This window comes from Sordaria macrospora, chromosome 1, assembly GCF_033870435.1.
Source record: "Sordaria macrospora chromosome 1, complete sequence".
Lineage (NCBI taxonomy): Eukaryota > Fungi > Ascomycota > Sordariomycetes > Sordariales > Sordariaceae > Sordaria > Sordaria macrospora.
The window spans coordinates 2,446,591-2,460,525 of NC_089371.1; the positions used below are offsets into that span (position 1 = coordinate 2,446,591).

The following is a 13,935-nucleotide window of genomic DNA, read 5'->3' on the forward strand; positions in this document are numbered from 1 at the left end:
ATGCGTGGGATGGGATGCGGAGGAGGAAAGGTGCATTCAGCAGCCGCCAGCAAGCACTGCAGCAGTCTGCAGCAGCCATCCAGCATTGAAGTTGAGGTGGGGGAAAAGGAGGAAAAGGAGGGGCGGGAAGTATCCATGCAGCCAATCTCAATGGCTGTGTAATTTGTTTGCCAGAGAGAGAGGACGGAAGAAAAAGAAGAACAAGTTTCCCATTGAAGACATTTTGAAGCCATTGTGAGTTTCCAACGACATCCTATCACAAGCCACAATTTTAGGTAAACCCGGCCAAAAAGGGTCCATGCTTCCCCGCCATTGGGTTCTGAGAGCTTGGCTGTGGTGTTGCTGTCTGTGCATCAATGCAGCCAAAAAGACGGATCTCTGATGAAGCTCGGTCCAATCAAACCGAACATGTTCGTCCCAAAAGTTGCCAAGACAGCTTCCCCTTTTAAAAAAAACATTTGGGAAATTCATCACCCCAGACAAACGACGGGCAAGGACGTGACAGACCCTCGCCTTGCACCGCTCCCCCTCCCCTCCCTCTCCCCCCACCGCCTTCCATTTGGGCCTTGTTCTGGTGGATCGCCTTCAAGTTGTCTCCTCCCACCTGGCTTGGGTCGACATCTGGCTAAAATCCAAAGAGTTCAAACACATATCCGCCCAAGCATCCATACGCCGGTCATCGTGCGTTGAAAGGTGGTGTCTCGGCGGTGTCCATTGCCGCTTTTAGAGTTGTACCGTTGCAAAAAAAAGAGACTACGAGCGCCTAGGCCCCCCTCAAGGCTCCCCCCTCCCCTCTTCGGTGACAGACAAGGCGACCCTGTTCCCGTCCCTCGTTTCGTTTCGTGCCCGCAGTCTTTATTTCTCCTCTTCCGTCTTTAAAATCGCCAAACATTGGACGGTTGTATTGTTAAGGTTGACCCTCCTTGATCCACACCTCGCCGAGCCCAGCCCTCCTCCTCGGGGCTTGTCCTGCTCTTCGTCTAGCTGTCCAGACCTTCTTCCTCTTGCCCATCCGTCCTCGCGCCATCCCAACTTCTTCCTCCTCCTATTTACATTCGCTTGATTACCAGACACGCTGGCGGCGACAAGAGTGTCTCCTTGTGGTTGCTTGTATCGCATTCGCTATCCCATTGTGCAACACGGCGCATAGTTCTTCGACGAGAGAACAGGGAATCCCCTCCTCTGCCCGCGTCTCTGGATCCAGTTCTGTCCATCTGGTCGCCCACCTTGCGGACTCGATCACTCGACTCAGTACATACGCTTCCCCGGCCTGTGCTGTACCCGTCACCAAGAATCCCGTCGAATCTACATACTCCATCTTTGAGCTTCTGAAAGCTGCCGCCCAGCTCCACCGCCGCCTCCGCTTTCAGGCCTCATCAGTCCACTGCTGCGTCAGTTGTTTACCAGGCAGCGGAACCAATTGGCGCGCCGTCGCCAGCTACCAAGCTTGACCATGGGCGATTCCCATACCCACGGCTCCAGCAATGGGGCCGACCATCACCGAGTGAGACGGAATACCGCGACATCTGCTGTTCCGTCCTCCGGAGTCACCAGCACCGGCAGCAGCGCAGCTCTCCCACCTCAGCGGAGGACTGTCAAACGCGAGAAGTCTGGCAACCCCAAGAACATGAATGGACCCCTCTACATGCAGCGCAACGAAAACATCGTTCTTGTTCGTCGCGTCAAGAGGAAGGGCGAGGGCCCTATGAAGCAGTTGACGCGCTGGTTCGTTGAGAACCAGATCGGTACGTGAACATGTTCCCTTTTGAACTACGAGACACTTTCTAGTCAGGAAGCAAACCACTAACTCCTCTGTCTTACCACAGGCTTCGCTTTCAACCTCCTCGCTCTCCTCTTCCTCGCCCATGGATGTATGCCTCGCGCCCGCTCCCACACCGGAAAGTACTTTACGCTCTCGTACTACAACCCGACGTCCGGACAATATGGCCTCGGCAAGGATGACGGCTTTCTCATTTTCTTCTGCATCATCCTCTTTACCGGCCTCCGCGCCGCCACTCTGGAATACCTGTTCGCGCCGTACGCAAAGTCCAAGGGTATTTCCAAGAGGAAGGACATCACCAGGTTTAGCGAACAGGCTTGGCTCCTGATCTACTACAGCGTCTTCTGGACTCTCGGTCTCGTACGTTTTTCTTTTCTCTTTTCTCATGCCATGGCGCCGCCTTCGTTTCTTTCCGGCGCAGCGCAGCGCGGCGTGGCGCGGGTGAACATTCGCAAGTTTTTGGCCGTCGACTGACAAGCCATTTTTTTCTCATTTAGTACATCTACTGCCAATCACCGCACTTTTTCAACCTCCGAGAGCTCTGGACGAACTGGCCCAACCGTGAGCTTACCGGACTCATGAAGGGATACATGCTTGCCCAGCTGGCCTTTTGGCTGCAGCAGATTCTGGTTATCAACATTGAAGAGCGCAGAAAGGACCACTGGCAGATGTTCACCCATCACATCATCACCATCTGCCTCATTTACGCCTCTTACAGATACGGCCACACCCGCGTTGGTAACCTTATCTTGGTTCTAATGGATGTTGTGGACTTGTTCCTTCCGGTGCGTCTTCTCTCTCTCTCCCCCTCCCTCCCTCCCCCTTTACCGCCAACATGCGCGGCGTATGCATCACCACAAATGACTAACACCACTTCTTCCCCATTCCTTATAGCTCGCCAAGTGCCTCAAATACCTTGGCCACTCCACCGCCTGCGACTTCATGTTCGTCGTCTTCATGGTCTCGTGGTTCATTGCCCGCCACGTCCTGTACATGACGGTCTGCTACTCGGTCTACGCGCACACGCCCTCGGTCATGCCGTACGGCTGCTTCACCGGGTCCCAGGGGAACCTTTCGGGTCCCTTCCAGCCGCCCACCGACAAGGGCCCTCTGTACCTGCTCGAGCCGCTCTGGAAACCCGACGGACTGGTGTGCTATGATGACACGGTCAAGTGGACCTTCCTCTCGATGCTGCTCTTCCTGCAAGCCCTGACCATCATGTGGTTCTCGCTCATCATCCGCGTTGCCGTGCGCGTACTCAAGGGCGAAGGTGCCGATGACACGCGCAGCGATGATGAGGGCTGCGGGGATGACATTGACGCGGAGGATGACGAGGAGGAGTCTGCCGAGTATGTCTATGAGGAGACTCGCGCGCTGGCGGAGGAGGTCGGCGTTGATGAGCTTGATCTCAAGAACTGGGTGGAGAGAAGACGCGGCGCTGGCGGCGCTGGGGTGACGGCCACGGGCGTCAGTCTGCCTGGTCACAGTGATCGGAAGGAACTGCTTGGTCGGATTGGGTGTGAGAAGCAGGTTGAGTGAAGAAGTAAGTAGTGTGGGCTCAGATAGGGTGGAGTGAGCTTCGTCTTCCGTCATCGTCGTCGTCGAAGATTTCCCTTCAGCCTAGTTTGGGTGGTGGCTCGCTTCCCTTTTGATTGTGTTTCACATGTCGCAGAGGCGCTCACTCCAAGGGCCAAGAAGCGAGGAAAGATTCCCTTTTATTATCCGCTATTACATATACACCTAAACAGAACTTAAACGCCTACCTAGAAGAGAGCTTCGCTTTTGGGATCATAGAACGGGCAGGGCAGTTGGGACGAGAAAAAAAAGTTATGAAATGAAATGGTACTGTTATGATGAATCAATCGGTCTGTCCTGAAGGGAATCACCATCGCATCGGTGTATGACATGACTAGGAGACTGTGGATTAAGGAAATGCAAAAAAAAGCCAAAGATGACTTGAGTTTGTTAATTATAAAGCGGAGGAGCAGCTTGCGGATAGGCGTTCAGGGCGAAATTGTAACTTGCTATGAAGAGTCATACCTTACGAACCAATATCAAGAGCACATGAACGATTATATGTATATGGACTTGGTTTGTATTTCAGGCTATCTGTACTGGGGACTTCTTGGGTCCGTCTTCGAGAAACCCGATGATGCCTTCAGCGACGCCGTGGTCAGGTTGCCCCGAGACCAACAGTCAAGCGCACCATCGACAGCGATATCTACCAAGCCGAGAAATCCTCCACAAAAGTACCTCCGGGCTAGAGCGAGCCTTTGAAATGAACAAAGGCACAACTCACAGCCAAACCGACGAGCGGAGCATGTCCGTCGTCCAAAGAACCAAAGAAGAATCGAAGCTTTCTTACGTACAACATGGAAAGATCAGTGTTCAAGAAGTGAACCAGGGTAAAGAAGTGTTACAGCCAGCTGAGGTAGCCGGCCAATAACATTCCACACCCAAAGAAAGGAAATAATGCAGATACCACCATGATACCGGTCCCTTTGTCTCCAAATGATTCCCGTGATAACCTTTTGGTGGTCTTTTGTTTTGCCTTTGAAACCGAAATATCATGTCGTCGTAAGAATCCAGATGTATGGCGTTTCTACGTAGCCAACGGACGCAAAAGGTGTTGCCATAACTGGACGATGCATGCTGGTTTGCGCAACTGCCGATGTAGATACAGACCTCCTAGTAGAGGAAAACCGATCATGATTTGCGCGCTCCAGGCGTATGGGAAGTAAATCGAAACAAAGATGTCGCTGATGGGGTTCTGTGTACATGTGCACACCCTACTACAAGGGGGCCTTTGGCAGGAGTGTGGCCACGATGTAGCCAGAGGAATGAGCCCATAACATCACCCCTGCCTACGAAGATGCGAGTCTTCGGGGTGCGTTTAAGCAACAACGCGAGCCTGGCTGAGAGGAGGCGCAACGTTCTTGCCGTAGCCACCGCCCATGTTGCCTGGGAAGACCTGTTAGTGCCTGTACGTTGATCTTGGATGAATAAAACTTACCGGCAGGATAATAGTTGCAGACAGTGTACCAGACGTCCATCTGCTGGCTCATGGTACCCTGAGGACAGAACTGCGTATGGCAGCCAAGTTGCTTGGACTCCTTCCAAACAAGCTGGGAGAAATGGCCCCAGTCCTCGAACTTAGTCATGTCCGGGTTCTCCTTGCCATAGTCGGAGGCAGGCCAAAGGGAAAGCTCCCCATTATACCACATGTTAGTTGTGGCCTGAGCACCGGCTTTGGCAGCGCCAACATCTTGGACGGTCTGCTGGTTGGTAGAGCCCCACATGGCAATGTTTTGACCGTAACCACCACCGCCGGGAGTCCTTGTGGGTTGTCAGTAAATTGGAAGTAAAAGAAAGGTCAGAGTATATCTTACAGGTCGTGTTGGAACTTGCAGGGAGCCGCAGCCTGCTGAGCATACTGGGCATAGGAGTCACCCCACTCCAAAGCGCCAGCAGAGTGGTTGCTGCGGTGGATATTGTGGTGATAGAGAAGCGTGCTGGCATAGTCGCTGGCGCTAGGGGCCGCGGGAGAGTCGACCTTGGTAGTAGCAGGTTCCTGCTTGGTGCTGGTGGCAGCAGGAGGTGCAGCAACGACGACAGGCGCAGTAGTTGGCTCGGGCTGCTTGGTGCTGGTGGCAGCAGGAGGTGCAGCAACGACGGCAGGCGCAGTAGTCGGCTCGGGCTGCTTGGTGCTAGAGCTAACCGGAACAATGATGTCGGTAGACGAGGTAGTCTCCGGAGCAGGGGGCGGGGCAACGACGACAATGCTGCTGGAAGAAGGGGTCGGCACGGGAGCGGGAGCCTGGCTAGTCGGCTGGACCGCGGTCGTGGAAGGTTTCTGGGGACGCGCAGGGGCAGTATACATCGGGCGGCCGGGGCCGTGCTGGTGAAAGGCGTTCGCGGTAGCAAAAGGCACGTCTCCGGCAGTAACGGTAACGGTAACCCACTCCTCGACAACCTTGGTGGTGATGTGGAGGCGTCTGTCCTGGAGGACGGGACTGGCCGAGGCCATGAGAGCGCCAGAGGCGGCGAGAATCAGAGAGGTCTTCATTTTTGCTGATTTCTGAATCGCTAGAGAGACGATTGTGAGTCTGTTATGAAATGAAGTTAGATGAGTGTAAGAGAAAGCTGGGAGAAATTTGACGGCCCAGGCAAAAAGAATAAATAAGGATCGTGATAAAGTGAAGGTTAAGGATCGACAGTTGCGATGTTCGCAAAGTTGAAGAGGATGAAGATTGGAAAACCCAACGAAAAGTGCAATAATCCTCGAGCAAACGAGGAAACAGTTTTCATCTTTCCATGTCCCCCAGGACCATGGCCCCCATGCAAGACCCTTTCCTCGGGTATATCACGCGGGACCACCTTTGTTTGCGAGAACAAAGTAGTTGTGCGCCATGGAATGAATGAGGGATGAACCATCAAACAAAGAACCAGGTGGGTAGGATAGGGCTGAACAATCACGTACCTTGGGTTGTAGTCGATGTTGTTGACGAGGTTATTTTTTTCTCAAACGGGCAGACCCTTAAGTTGATGGATGGAATATCCGGGGGTTATGTAGTCAGATCCAGCTGGTGGCAGCACTGCTGTTACCGATAATCGATATCCTTCAAGGACGTCGATTGTGATCGTGTGCTCGAGTGAGCTTTGGGTGAGACAAGAACTGGGTCGGTTGTCGGAAATCGAACAGCCGGCTGGTTTCTCTTTCTCCGAGAAGGCGACTCAGAAAAACGGACTGTCAGGTCGAGGGAGTGACAATGTCGAGAGACAGAGAATGTTGCTTGGCGGTCTGTCTCGATCGGGGTCCACGGATGGTCACCACAAGCACGAGGTCGAGCGTCAGATCAAGGTGAGATGGAGGTTTCAGAGGACAGCGCCGTCGTCCAAGAAAATCCGGAAATGAGCGTGGAGGGGGGAAGGAATGTAAGGCGGGCAAATACCAGGCCGGTGAGTTCAAAGGAGTGAACGAAAGTTGGATGACGAGCGTCGAACAAGCTGAGCCTGATGAAGTTCTCGTGAGAGAGAAAAGAAGAGAAGGCGGGGTGGCGAAGAAAAGGTTTAAGAGAAGTGTAAACAGCCACGACTGCAGTGGAAGAAAAGAGATGGGTTGCCGCGGAAATGGTGGAAGTGAAGGAAGATACTCTGCACAGTGGGAGCGTGGCATGGGCAGGCAGGTGGTAGTAAGGCGGGAAGAGCTGATGGCAGGTTGAGCAAGGGTGGATCGACTGTTACCACGTCAACCCCAGGCAAGACGACGGAGCTAACGAACGGGACCCTGGGTCAAGATGGAAAGAGCGCCGTCGTTTGTTAGGGTAAAGCGAGGGCTTGGCAGTGAACAAGGTGACCAAATCCCAGCAAGTTGGTCCTGGCCGTTTGACTACTCGACTGAGTCGAACCCCTTGATCAAACCGCCGGCTGGTTTTCGGATTTCAGGCACGGGTTCGAGGGGTGGTACAAGGTACCTTGCGGGGCGTTAATTTGGTCGCAAAATGGGACAGACGTCACCAGTGATCAGTCTGACAGTGTAGACAAGTGACGGCAATGATATGAACATCCACCGAATGTGTCCTTCATCAACAATTATGGGAAGTGCAATGTCGGGCATCACACAAGGGACGTAGTCGCGAGAACCGTCATCGACACACAAAAGCCGTCGAAGGAAGCCAGGAAGCCGGTCAAAGTGGCAACTGACGCCTGGGGCAAAGAAGGCTTCATATACTACAATACCCGTTTGCTCATCTGGCGTTGATTGTGAGAGATCGTCCGTCATTTGTCATGGCCGCACATGTGTAGCTTTCTGGTGATGGTTGCATTGACTGACCATTTTCGTCTGGCAGGAGTGTAGGTATCACGCTTTGGATGGTGATTCTAGGCCGTGAGTCGTCAGCGATGGAACGGATGGATGGAAGTGGTCGACAGCAAACCTACCTCTACCTAACAAAGGAAGGTATTCTGATCCCAGGGTGAATCCCCCAGACGTGGACTTTTTCAGATGCAACAGAAGATGCCTCCCCCCCCCCCCCCCCCCCCCCCCCCCCCCCCCGGAGCGGTAATTGGTTCGTCTTCCCCGAAGGTGCTAAACGCTCACAGTTCGTCCCATGTGTCTGGGCAAGGCGGATGACGCTCCGTCTTTGGCCCGTCCCGTTCGCTTGTGCGCTTTTTCATGAGACGACCTGACCCAGACACTCCAGACTCCCTCCGACGCGGCCCACGGATGGGATTCGTTCTCGTTCTCGACTCGATCTTCAGCGCATTGTATGATAACAAGACGTAACAGCGGCGCGGGGTTGGCCCTTGCTGGCCCGAGGTGGTTCCTGCCTTTTGCTGCTCCACGAGCCGCCCCTGGCCAGGCAGTTGAGGTTGTTTCCTGATCCCCGATGGTACCTGCAGGAAGAAGTGGGGCAACTCTGCGGCGTGTCGGAAGTGGGCAGGGATGACGACCGACAGGGGTCTGACGCTGAAACGGCGCTAATTTCGATCTATCCCCACCCAAATTGAACTCTTTTCCCTTCTCCTCGAATGGGCGACTTTTCTCATCGGTATCTTTCCGCTTGTTGCTGCGGTGATGGGCTTGTTTTCATAAGGTGCCCAGATATTCGTAATACCCACCTTCCAATATCCCAAGACGACCTCTATGGCATCTGCGCCGGTCTTGGTGAGTGGTAGAGGTATGAAGATTGCGATTGATCCGCAGCGGAAAATACCAGGCATCAAAAGCAGTGTACGTGCGTACCAAGATTCAATCAAACAATCAAGAGGCGGAAACACCCGGGGGAATGACGCCTTAAAGGAAAGTGGGGCTAAGGGTTCTTTACTTCCTTTCATTGAACCATTAACTCTTTCGCGCTTTCCATTTCACGACATCAAAGTTTGATTGAACCTTTTTCTTCGCCTCCCAGGATATGCGCCGTGCATCCACATGGTGCAGTGCGTCGCTTTGAAGTATGCAGTCAGCTTTCTAAGATGCTCGGATGCTTCTGTCCTCAAAATAAGCATTCACACATATACGATATTCATGGGGGCCATCACAGCCATTTATGGAACCTGTGCCAACTTCATTCCTGGTATTTGAACTCTAGCCCATGAACCATCTTCCACTTTATGTGCTGATGTGGTGATGATCGTCAATCTGCACTCGTCAGCACGTTAGTATCGAGGGAACATTTCCCCGCATTCCACCTGGATGTACTTGCCCGTACAGTCTTGGGTTAAGGCGGCTGCGATGGGTGACCGTGCACCTGGTTCTTGCCGTCTCTATGTTCAGCCAACCCGCTTCTTCCTTGGTAGGTACCTTCCTTCAATTATCGTCACTGCCTGTCTTCCACCTTCACGAACCCCTTCAATCGATGGTCGATACGTTCAAAAATCTCCGAGATCAACATCATCTACAATCCGTTCTTTTTACATCGCAAACCCGCATGATCCATTATCCTGACACTCGTTCGATATGGACGATCGGGAGTCAGATATGTATGGGTCTGTTCTGTGGACCTCTCCCCCGTTCCCCGTAACTGGAGGTCGTGTTCGCATTTTGAACCCCTATCCATTGTCCCCGAGTTGGAGAGAAGAAAACTCGGCTCCAGATGCGCTTCTGTTTTTCCTGTTTCAGATCTCTGCCGCCCTTCAACCGGCTCCGCCAATTGGCTGGAGACCCGATGAGCTGACGCCCACTCGACCGGGTTACGTTCCTTGGCTTCTAGACAAAACGAAAGGTGATTTCCAGGGCAATGGGTCCTTCTGCCCATGCCAACTTCATCCTGTCTTGTACATTGTGCGCATCGCGGAGTTTGATCTTCCCTTAGAGAGTTTTGGAAGTTCCAGAACACAAGAGTCATGCACAGGCCCTTGACAAGTGCTTGGATACCCATGCACAACTTATATAAGTTCTCCAAGTCCTTCGAGGCGAAAAAAAAAAAAAAAAAAAAAAAGACAAAGAAAAGACTCCAACTCTCATGCAAGAACGGAGATGAGGGCTTCAAGTGCGAAACTCGAAAACACAACTCGTATTCAAAACTTTCCGTGGTACTCCACAGCCTTGACACCACCACATGGTCCTTCATCATTGAATAAGAGACGGGCTGGACGGATGCTCGCAGAATCACGGACACCCCGCAATGATCTCGGATGAGTTTTGGAGACCAGATCTGAAAAAAGTAGATCATGGGTTGTTTGATTGGAGCTCACGGTCTACGAAAACAAACTAAGATCAAGGAGCCGCAAATGCTGTTCGCCTTGCTGGGTTGAGTTGTAGTCCCGCACTATGCCTCCTGTTGCTCGGACTCTACGAGAATACCAGTTGCCGGAATGAGCAAGCACATTCCATTGGGAGGCCATGTCTCACAACATCCACTCTCGTCCTCCCGTTTCGAGCAGGTGTTGCGTTGGAGTCCACAGTCAACGGAGGAAAACTTTCCAACGGCACTCTGCAGGAACGGTTACTACTCGATGCCATCGTTGTCCTTGTTTGGTTACCATTATTGACAATAGGACCGCAGTGCCTTGGAATTATTCCGATGACACTGCCTAAAGAGTTGCTTCCCACCAAAGAACACATGTGTTAACATGCCAAGCACCAGTCTGTCTTCTCCCGAAACACAGTCTCGAGACGGTGTCTCTTAGACTCCTTTACCACGGGTGAAATTTTCAAATATGAGCATCACCTGAATCTTTGTGAGCTCATACAAGAAAGCCACTATGACAATGCCGAGGCCGCCGCTTACGATTTCTGTTTCTTGACTGACAAAATGTCAACATTTTGCTCAGAAGTGCTGATGTCTGCTGGCACAGGAAAACCGCATCAAGTTTCCTTGGATGTAATTTCCACGTGCTGATGCTGTTGTTGAGCGTACTACTACCAGGGGATTGGCAGTCCAATATAGTTCGGCAGGACCTGCATATCTACACTCTCCCGGCGCCCTCATATGAACCACCTCGACGGCTACCTGCCTCAAGGCTGCTCTTACCCCACCTACCAAGGCTCTTTTCTGGCGGTAAACATGCAACAAGACGCTTTTGCATAAACATTTTGTCAAAAACAACAAGTCGGAAGACCTACGATTCGCCCTACCGGTATTGCCATCACATACACAGCAGAAATGCCTCATGTATCCGCCTTTCATTGCCGAAGTTTCACTTTCTATCTGTCCGTCTGCGACGGCTGACAGTCAGGAAATGGCACATCCGTCTAAACTTCCATGTTGGAGGAATAAACTCTCCGAATACCTACCTCTCCACTACAGGTCACAAGCAGACAGGATGTGGCCGAACAGCCGCAGACAGCAGGCGAGAACAGTCAGATACACAATCTCCTTTGGGCTCCATATGATATCCAATTCGCTGATTATTGCCCGTTCTGAGTTTCTGTTCCGCTACTTTGGCGCTTGGGCAGCGAAGGAAAGCGGTAAGTAAGTAGGGAAAATGAAGGGGCAAAGGGGGGGAGGGGTCCCTTGTATTCTACCGCGGGATTTTTTCCTTTTTCACAGGATGTACAAAGATTGGTAACCTAACTGACACTGACAAGTGACAGACAGGGAAGCCAAGTTGGCTACACCGAGACCCTTCATGAAGATCAAACATCGCTCACCTGTTGGATCTACAGACAAAACAGTGAATGACTGTTCGCAAATCTAGCCACCGATGACGGAAAGACTGAAACTAAAAGATACCAGCCGCTACATACCTAGTCATGAGTAGACAGTCCTCAACAGCCTTTGTTTGGGACAGAAAGCTGACATTGCTATGGGTCCTAATGGTGTCACAGAGTGTGAGTGTCAGTGTCCTACCCGACATACCCCGAGACCGCAGCGACACTGACATTCATACCTTCAGCTCCGGATTCTGTTCGAAACACACAAGGCGAAGGTTTTCCTTGTTCTGGTTGCAACATTTTATCAGAGCGAGACCTGACAGGCACTTTTCTGTCTACATAACAGAAATACGTGTGAGGCTGAATCGGGATAGTCGAGGGTGGGTAGACTTACAGCTAGCTTCTGATTTCGAACGCACAGCGTCCACTGAAGTCGGGGGGCAAGTTCTCTGAGGATAGTTACCCGACCACCTTGACCGCCGCGCCATCTCACCAGCCTGCCACGGAAGGAACGGCGCGGGAAGTGATATATATACCGTGGAGTGGAGGAGGGAGCTACTAAGGTTGCGGCCCGTGACAGCCAGTCAAAGAGATAGAGGTAATGAATGCATGATGGAAGAAGACGGGCGGGAGCAAAATCATGGAAGCTTCATGCCAGAGATACGCGACACTTTTGGACAGTGCCTACCTCTAGAGATGCTTTCTGGCCGGTCAGCTGTGTTGATACCCGACTCTACCGCCCTCTAGTCTACCGTGAACAGCCAAGACGAAAAGTAGAAGTAGATGGTGATAGTTCACACTTTCTTCAACCAGAAAACAACAGTCCTCTACTACCTATCTCTACAAACCCTTTTTTCATTCACTCGGTCAGTAGATCCCCACCCCAAATTCTCACGTTCCAGTTCTCGCATCATGATGTCGTCTAAAACTACCCACCGAGCCACGTACACCTTCCACATCCACCCGTTCACTTGGTCACGAGATATCACTTGGGACTGGCGATGTTAATGAGGACTGAGGCGCATCACAAGTTCAGCGCCCAGGGGCAGACTATGGTAGTCCAAAGCCAAACGCCGAGAGGCTGAGGTTTTGAGGTCCTGAGAGATCATAGGTATACAACGCCTTATCTCCGGGTACAGCCGTGTGTTGAGACATTGTTTTTCAGATGCTCGTTCAGACGCGGATGGTTGCGTTTTCGCACACCAAACCATAGACTCCTTGCGCTTTTAGTAGGCTGCTATACTATATCCTGGTTTGCTTTCATCGTTATGCACTATTCTTATTTTTTATTTTTTATATCTTTGCTTCATAGAATTTCTGTTAAAACAGAATGAACAAAGCAGCTTGTCTGCGTGGAGTAGTGTTGATTTTCATGTACTATGGATACTTTCAATTCTGTCGGAAAGAGTTTCCTGCTGACAGTCTGAGAGAAACCTGGGAGGATGAAAGCTCGTGAGAAAGAGAGTATTGATGTGCTTGTAGCTGAGATATAGTTCCAACGAAAAGATACTTTAACCATGTTGAAATACACAAGAGCATTCAGAGCTTAGATACTCATGTCATTGCATCATGTAGCTAGCTCTTGGTACTGTTTTGGAGAAGTACCCTATCGAATACTCTCCTCTATTTGAGCTCGTCTATCAGAATGACTGAGTCGTGCGTGGCAGTTACCAGTAGAGGTAGGTAGCTAAGCAGTCAGCTCCCCGTAGCCAATGCCAGCTTTCAGTATTACCTACCTCTACGGTAAGATACCCCGGGTAGGTATCTGTCAATCCCGTCTCGCATAATCCCTTGACGACAAATACTCATCTGTCTCTCAGAGAATACGTAACTTCACGATGTCAATGTCTCTCTCTGACCTACTAGTCGCCTTACTGTCACACTGCAGCAATATCATGTATCCAGTATCTCCGACCCCTTACCATCATGCTATCATTCGCATACGGTCTTTCTCTCTCTGGGCGAGCGGCTCACCACAAGACCTACCTATGATGCAATAAACCTTCCCACGACGTTATTCCCGAAATGTAGTAGGTAGGGGTCATGATGGTTGGATGGTTGATGTCATAATATTGTCCTGTTGCCAGTCAGACTCAGACCTAGGTGAGACCCGGAGAAAATCCTGCAGAGAGAGAGGTGTAGCCTTACGATGGCACACCGAATACAACCTTACTAAAGACTCTCTCTGTCGTGGACCGTGGCTACCATCTACCTAGAAGTTCGAGGGTTAGGTCCACCAAGCGCTGTCAGAAGAGGCAGCAGCTACAAAGTCGGGCAAGCCCGGGTGACGATGGTACAGGCGCAGGTACAGGCACAATGAGGGTGAGACGGGACCGTCGCGCTGACCGAGAGAAGACAATGAATTGGACATGTAAGCAGGGGCTTACCGTATCGTGTCGTGTGCAATCGTTGCACCGTCCGTAGCACTCGTAGAACGACTCTCCTTGGGCTTTGGTTGTCTTGTGAAATCGAAGGTCTGTCAAAACGTAGTGTGGGAGGTCAAGTGTACTACGAAGCTGTCAGTTGTCCATCCTGTCGAGGCGGGACACTTCTTTGA

General features: G+C 51.7%; 2 protein-coding genes across 2 annotated transcripts; one reads left to right on the top strand and one right to left on the bottom strand.

Annotated features, from left to right (window-relative positions):
* Positions 1 to 1,114: 1,114 nt before the first annotated feature.
* On the top strand, positions 1,115 to 3,673 carry SMAC4_05999 (uncharacterized protein). Its single transcript, XM_003351072.2, has 4 exons — positions 1,115 to 1,745; positions 1,827 to 2,140; positions 2,278 to 2,565; positions 2,675 to 3,673. Exons 1-4 carry the CDS (start codon positions 1,454 to 1,456, stop codon positions 3,317 to 3,319), a joined length of 1,539 nt encoding a protein of 512 aa, XP_003351120.1. The 5' UTR covers positions 1,115 to 1,453; the 3' UTR covers positions 3,320 to 3,673.
* Positions 3,674 to 3,865: 192 nt separating this feature from the next.
* Positions 3,866 to 6,962, bottom strand: SMAC4_05998 (uncharacterized protein). Its single transcript, XM_066090375.1, has 4 exons — positions 6,261 to 6,962; positions 5,170 to 5,886; positions 4,794 to 5,116; positions 3,866 to 4,741 (listed from the first exon to the last, which is right to left on the bottom strand). The coding sequence occupies exons 2-4, from the start codon at positions 5,844 to 5,846 to the stop codon at positions 4,674 to 4,676; spliced, it is 1,068 nt and encodes a 355-aa protein (XP_065945562.1). The 5' UTR covers positions 5,847 to 5,886; positions 6,261 to 6,962; the 3' UTR covers positions 3,866 to 4,673.
* Between the last annotated feature and the right edge of the window lie 6,973 nt (positions 6,963 to 13,935).

What these genes read in the sequence shown, in the direction of transcription:
- SMAC4_05999 (XM_003351072.2), top strand. Translation starts at nt 1,454, where the DNA reads ATGGGCGATTCCCATACCCACGGCTCCAGCAATGGGGCCGACCATCAC. An exon ending in TCTTCTGGACTCTCGGTCTC is followed by an intron (nt 2,141 to 2,277) that starts GTACGTTTTTCT and finishes TTTCTCATTTAG; the next exon opens with TACATCTACTGCCAATCACC. An exon ending in TTGTGGACTTGTTCCTTCCG is followed by an intron (nt 2,566 to 2,674) that starts GTGCGTCTTCTC and finishes CATTCCTTATAG; the next exon opens with CTCGCCAAGTGCCTCAAATA.
- SMAC4_05998 (XM_066090375.1), bottom strand. Translation starts at nt 5,846, where the DNA reads ATGAAGACCTCTCTGATTCTCGCCGCCTCTGGCGCTCTCATGGCCTCG. An exon ending in TGCAAGTTCCAACACGACCT is followed by an intron (nt 5,117 to 5,169) that starts GTAAGATATACT and finishes ACAACCCACAAG; the next exon opens with GACTCCCGGCGGTGGTGGTT. An exon ending in CTGCAACTATTATCCTGCCG is followed by an intron (nt 4,742 to 4,793) that starts GTAAGTTTTATT and finishes AGGTCTTCCCAG; the next exon opens with GCAACATGGGCGGTGGCTAC.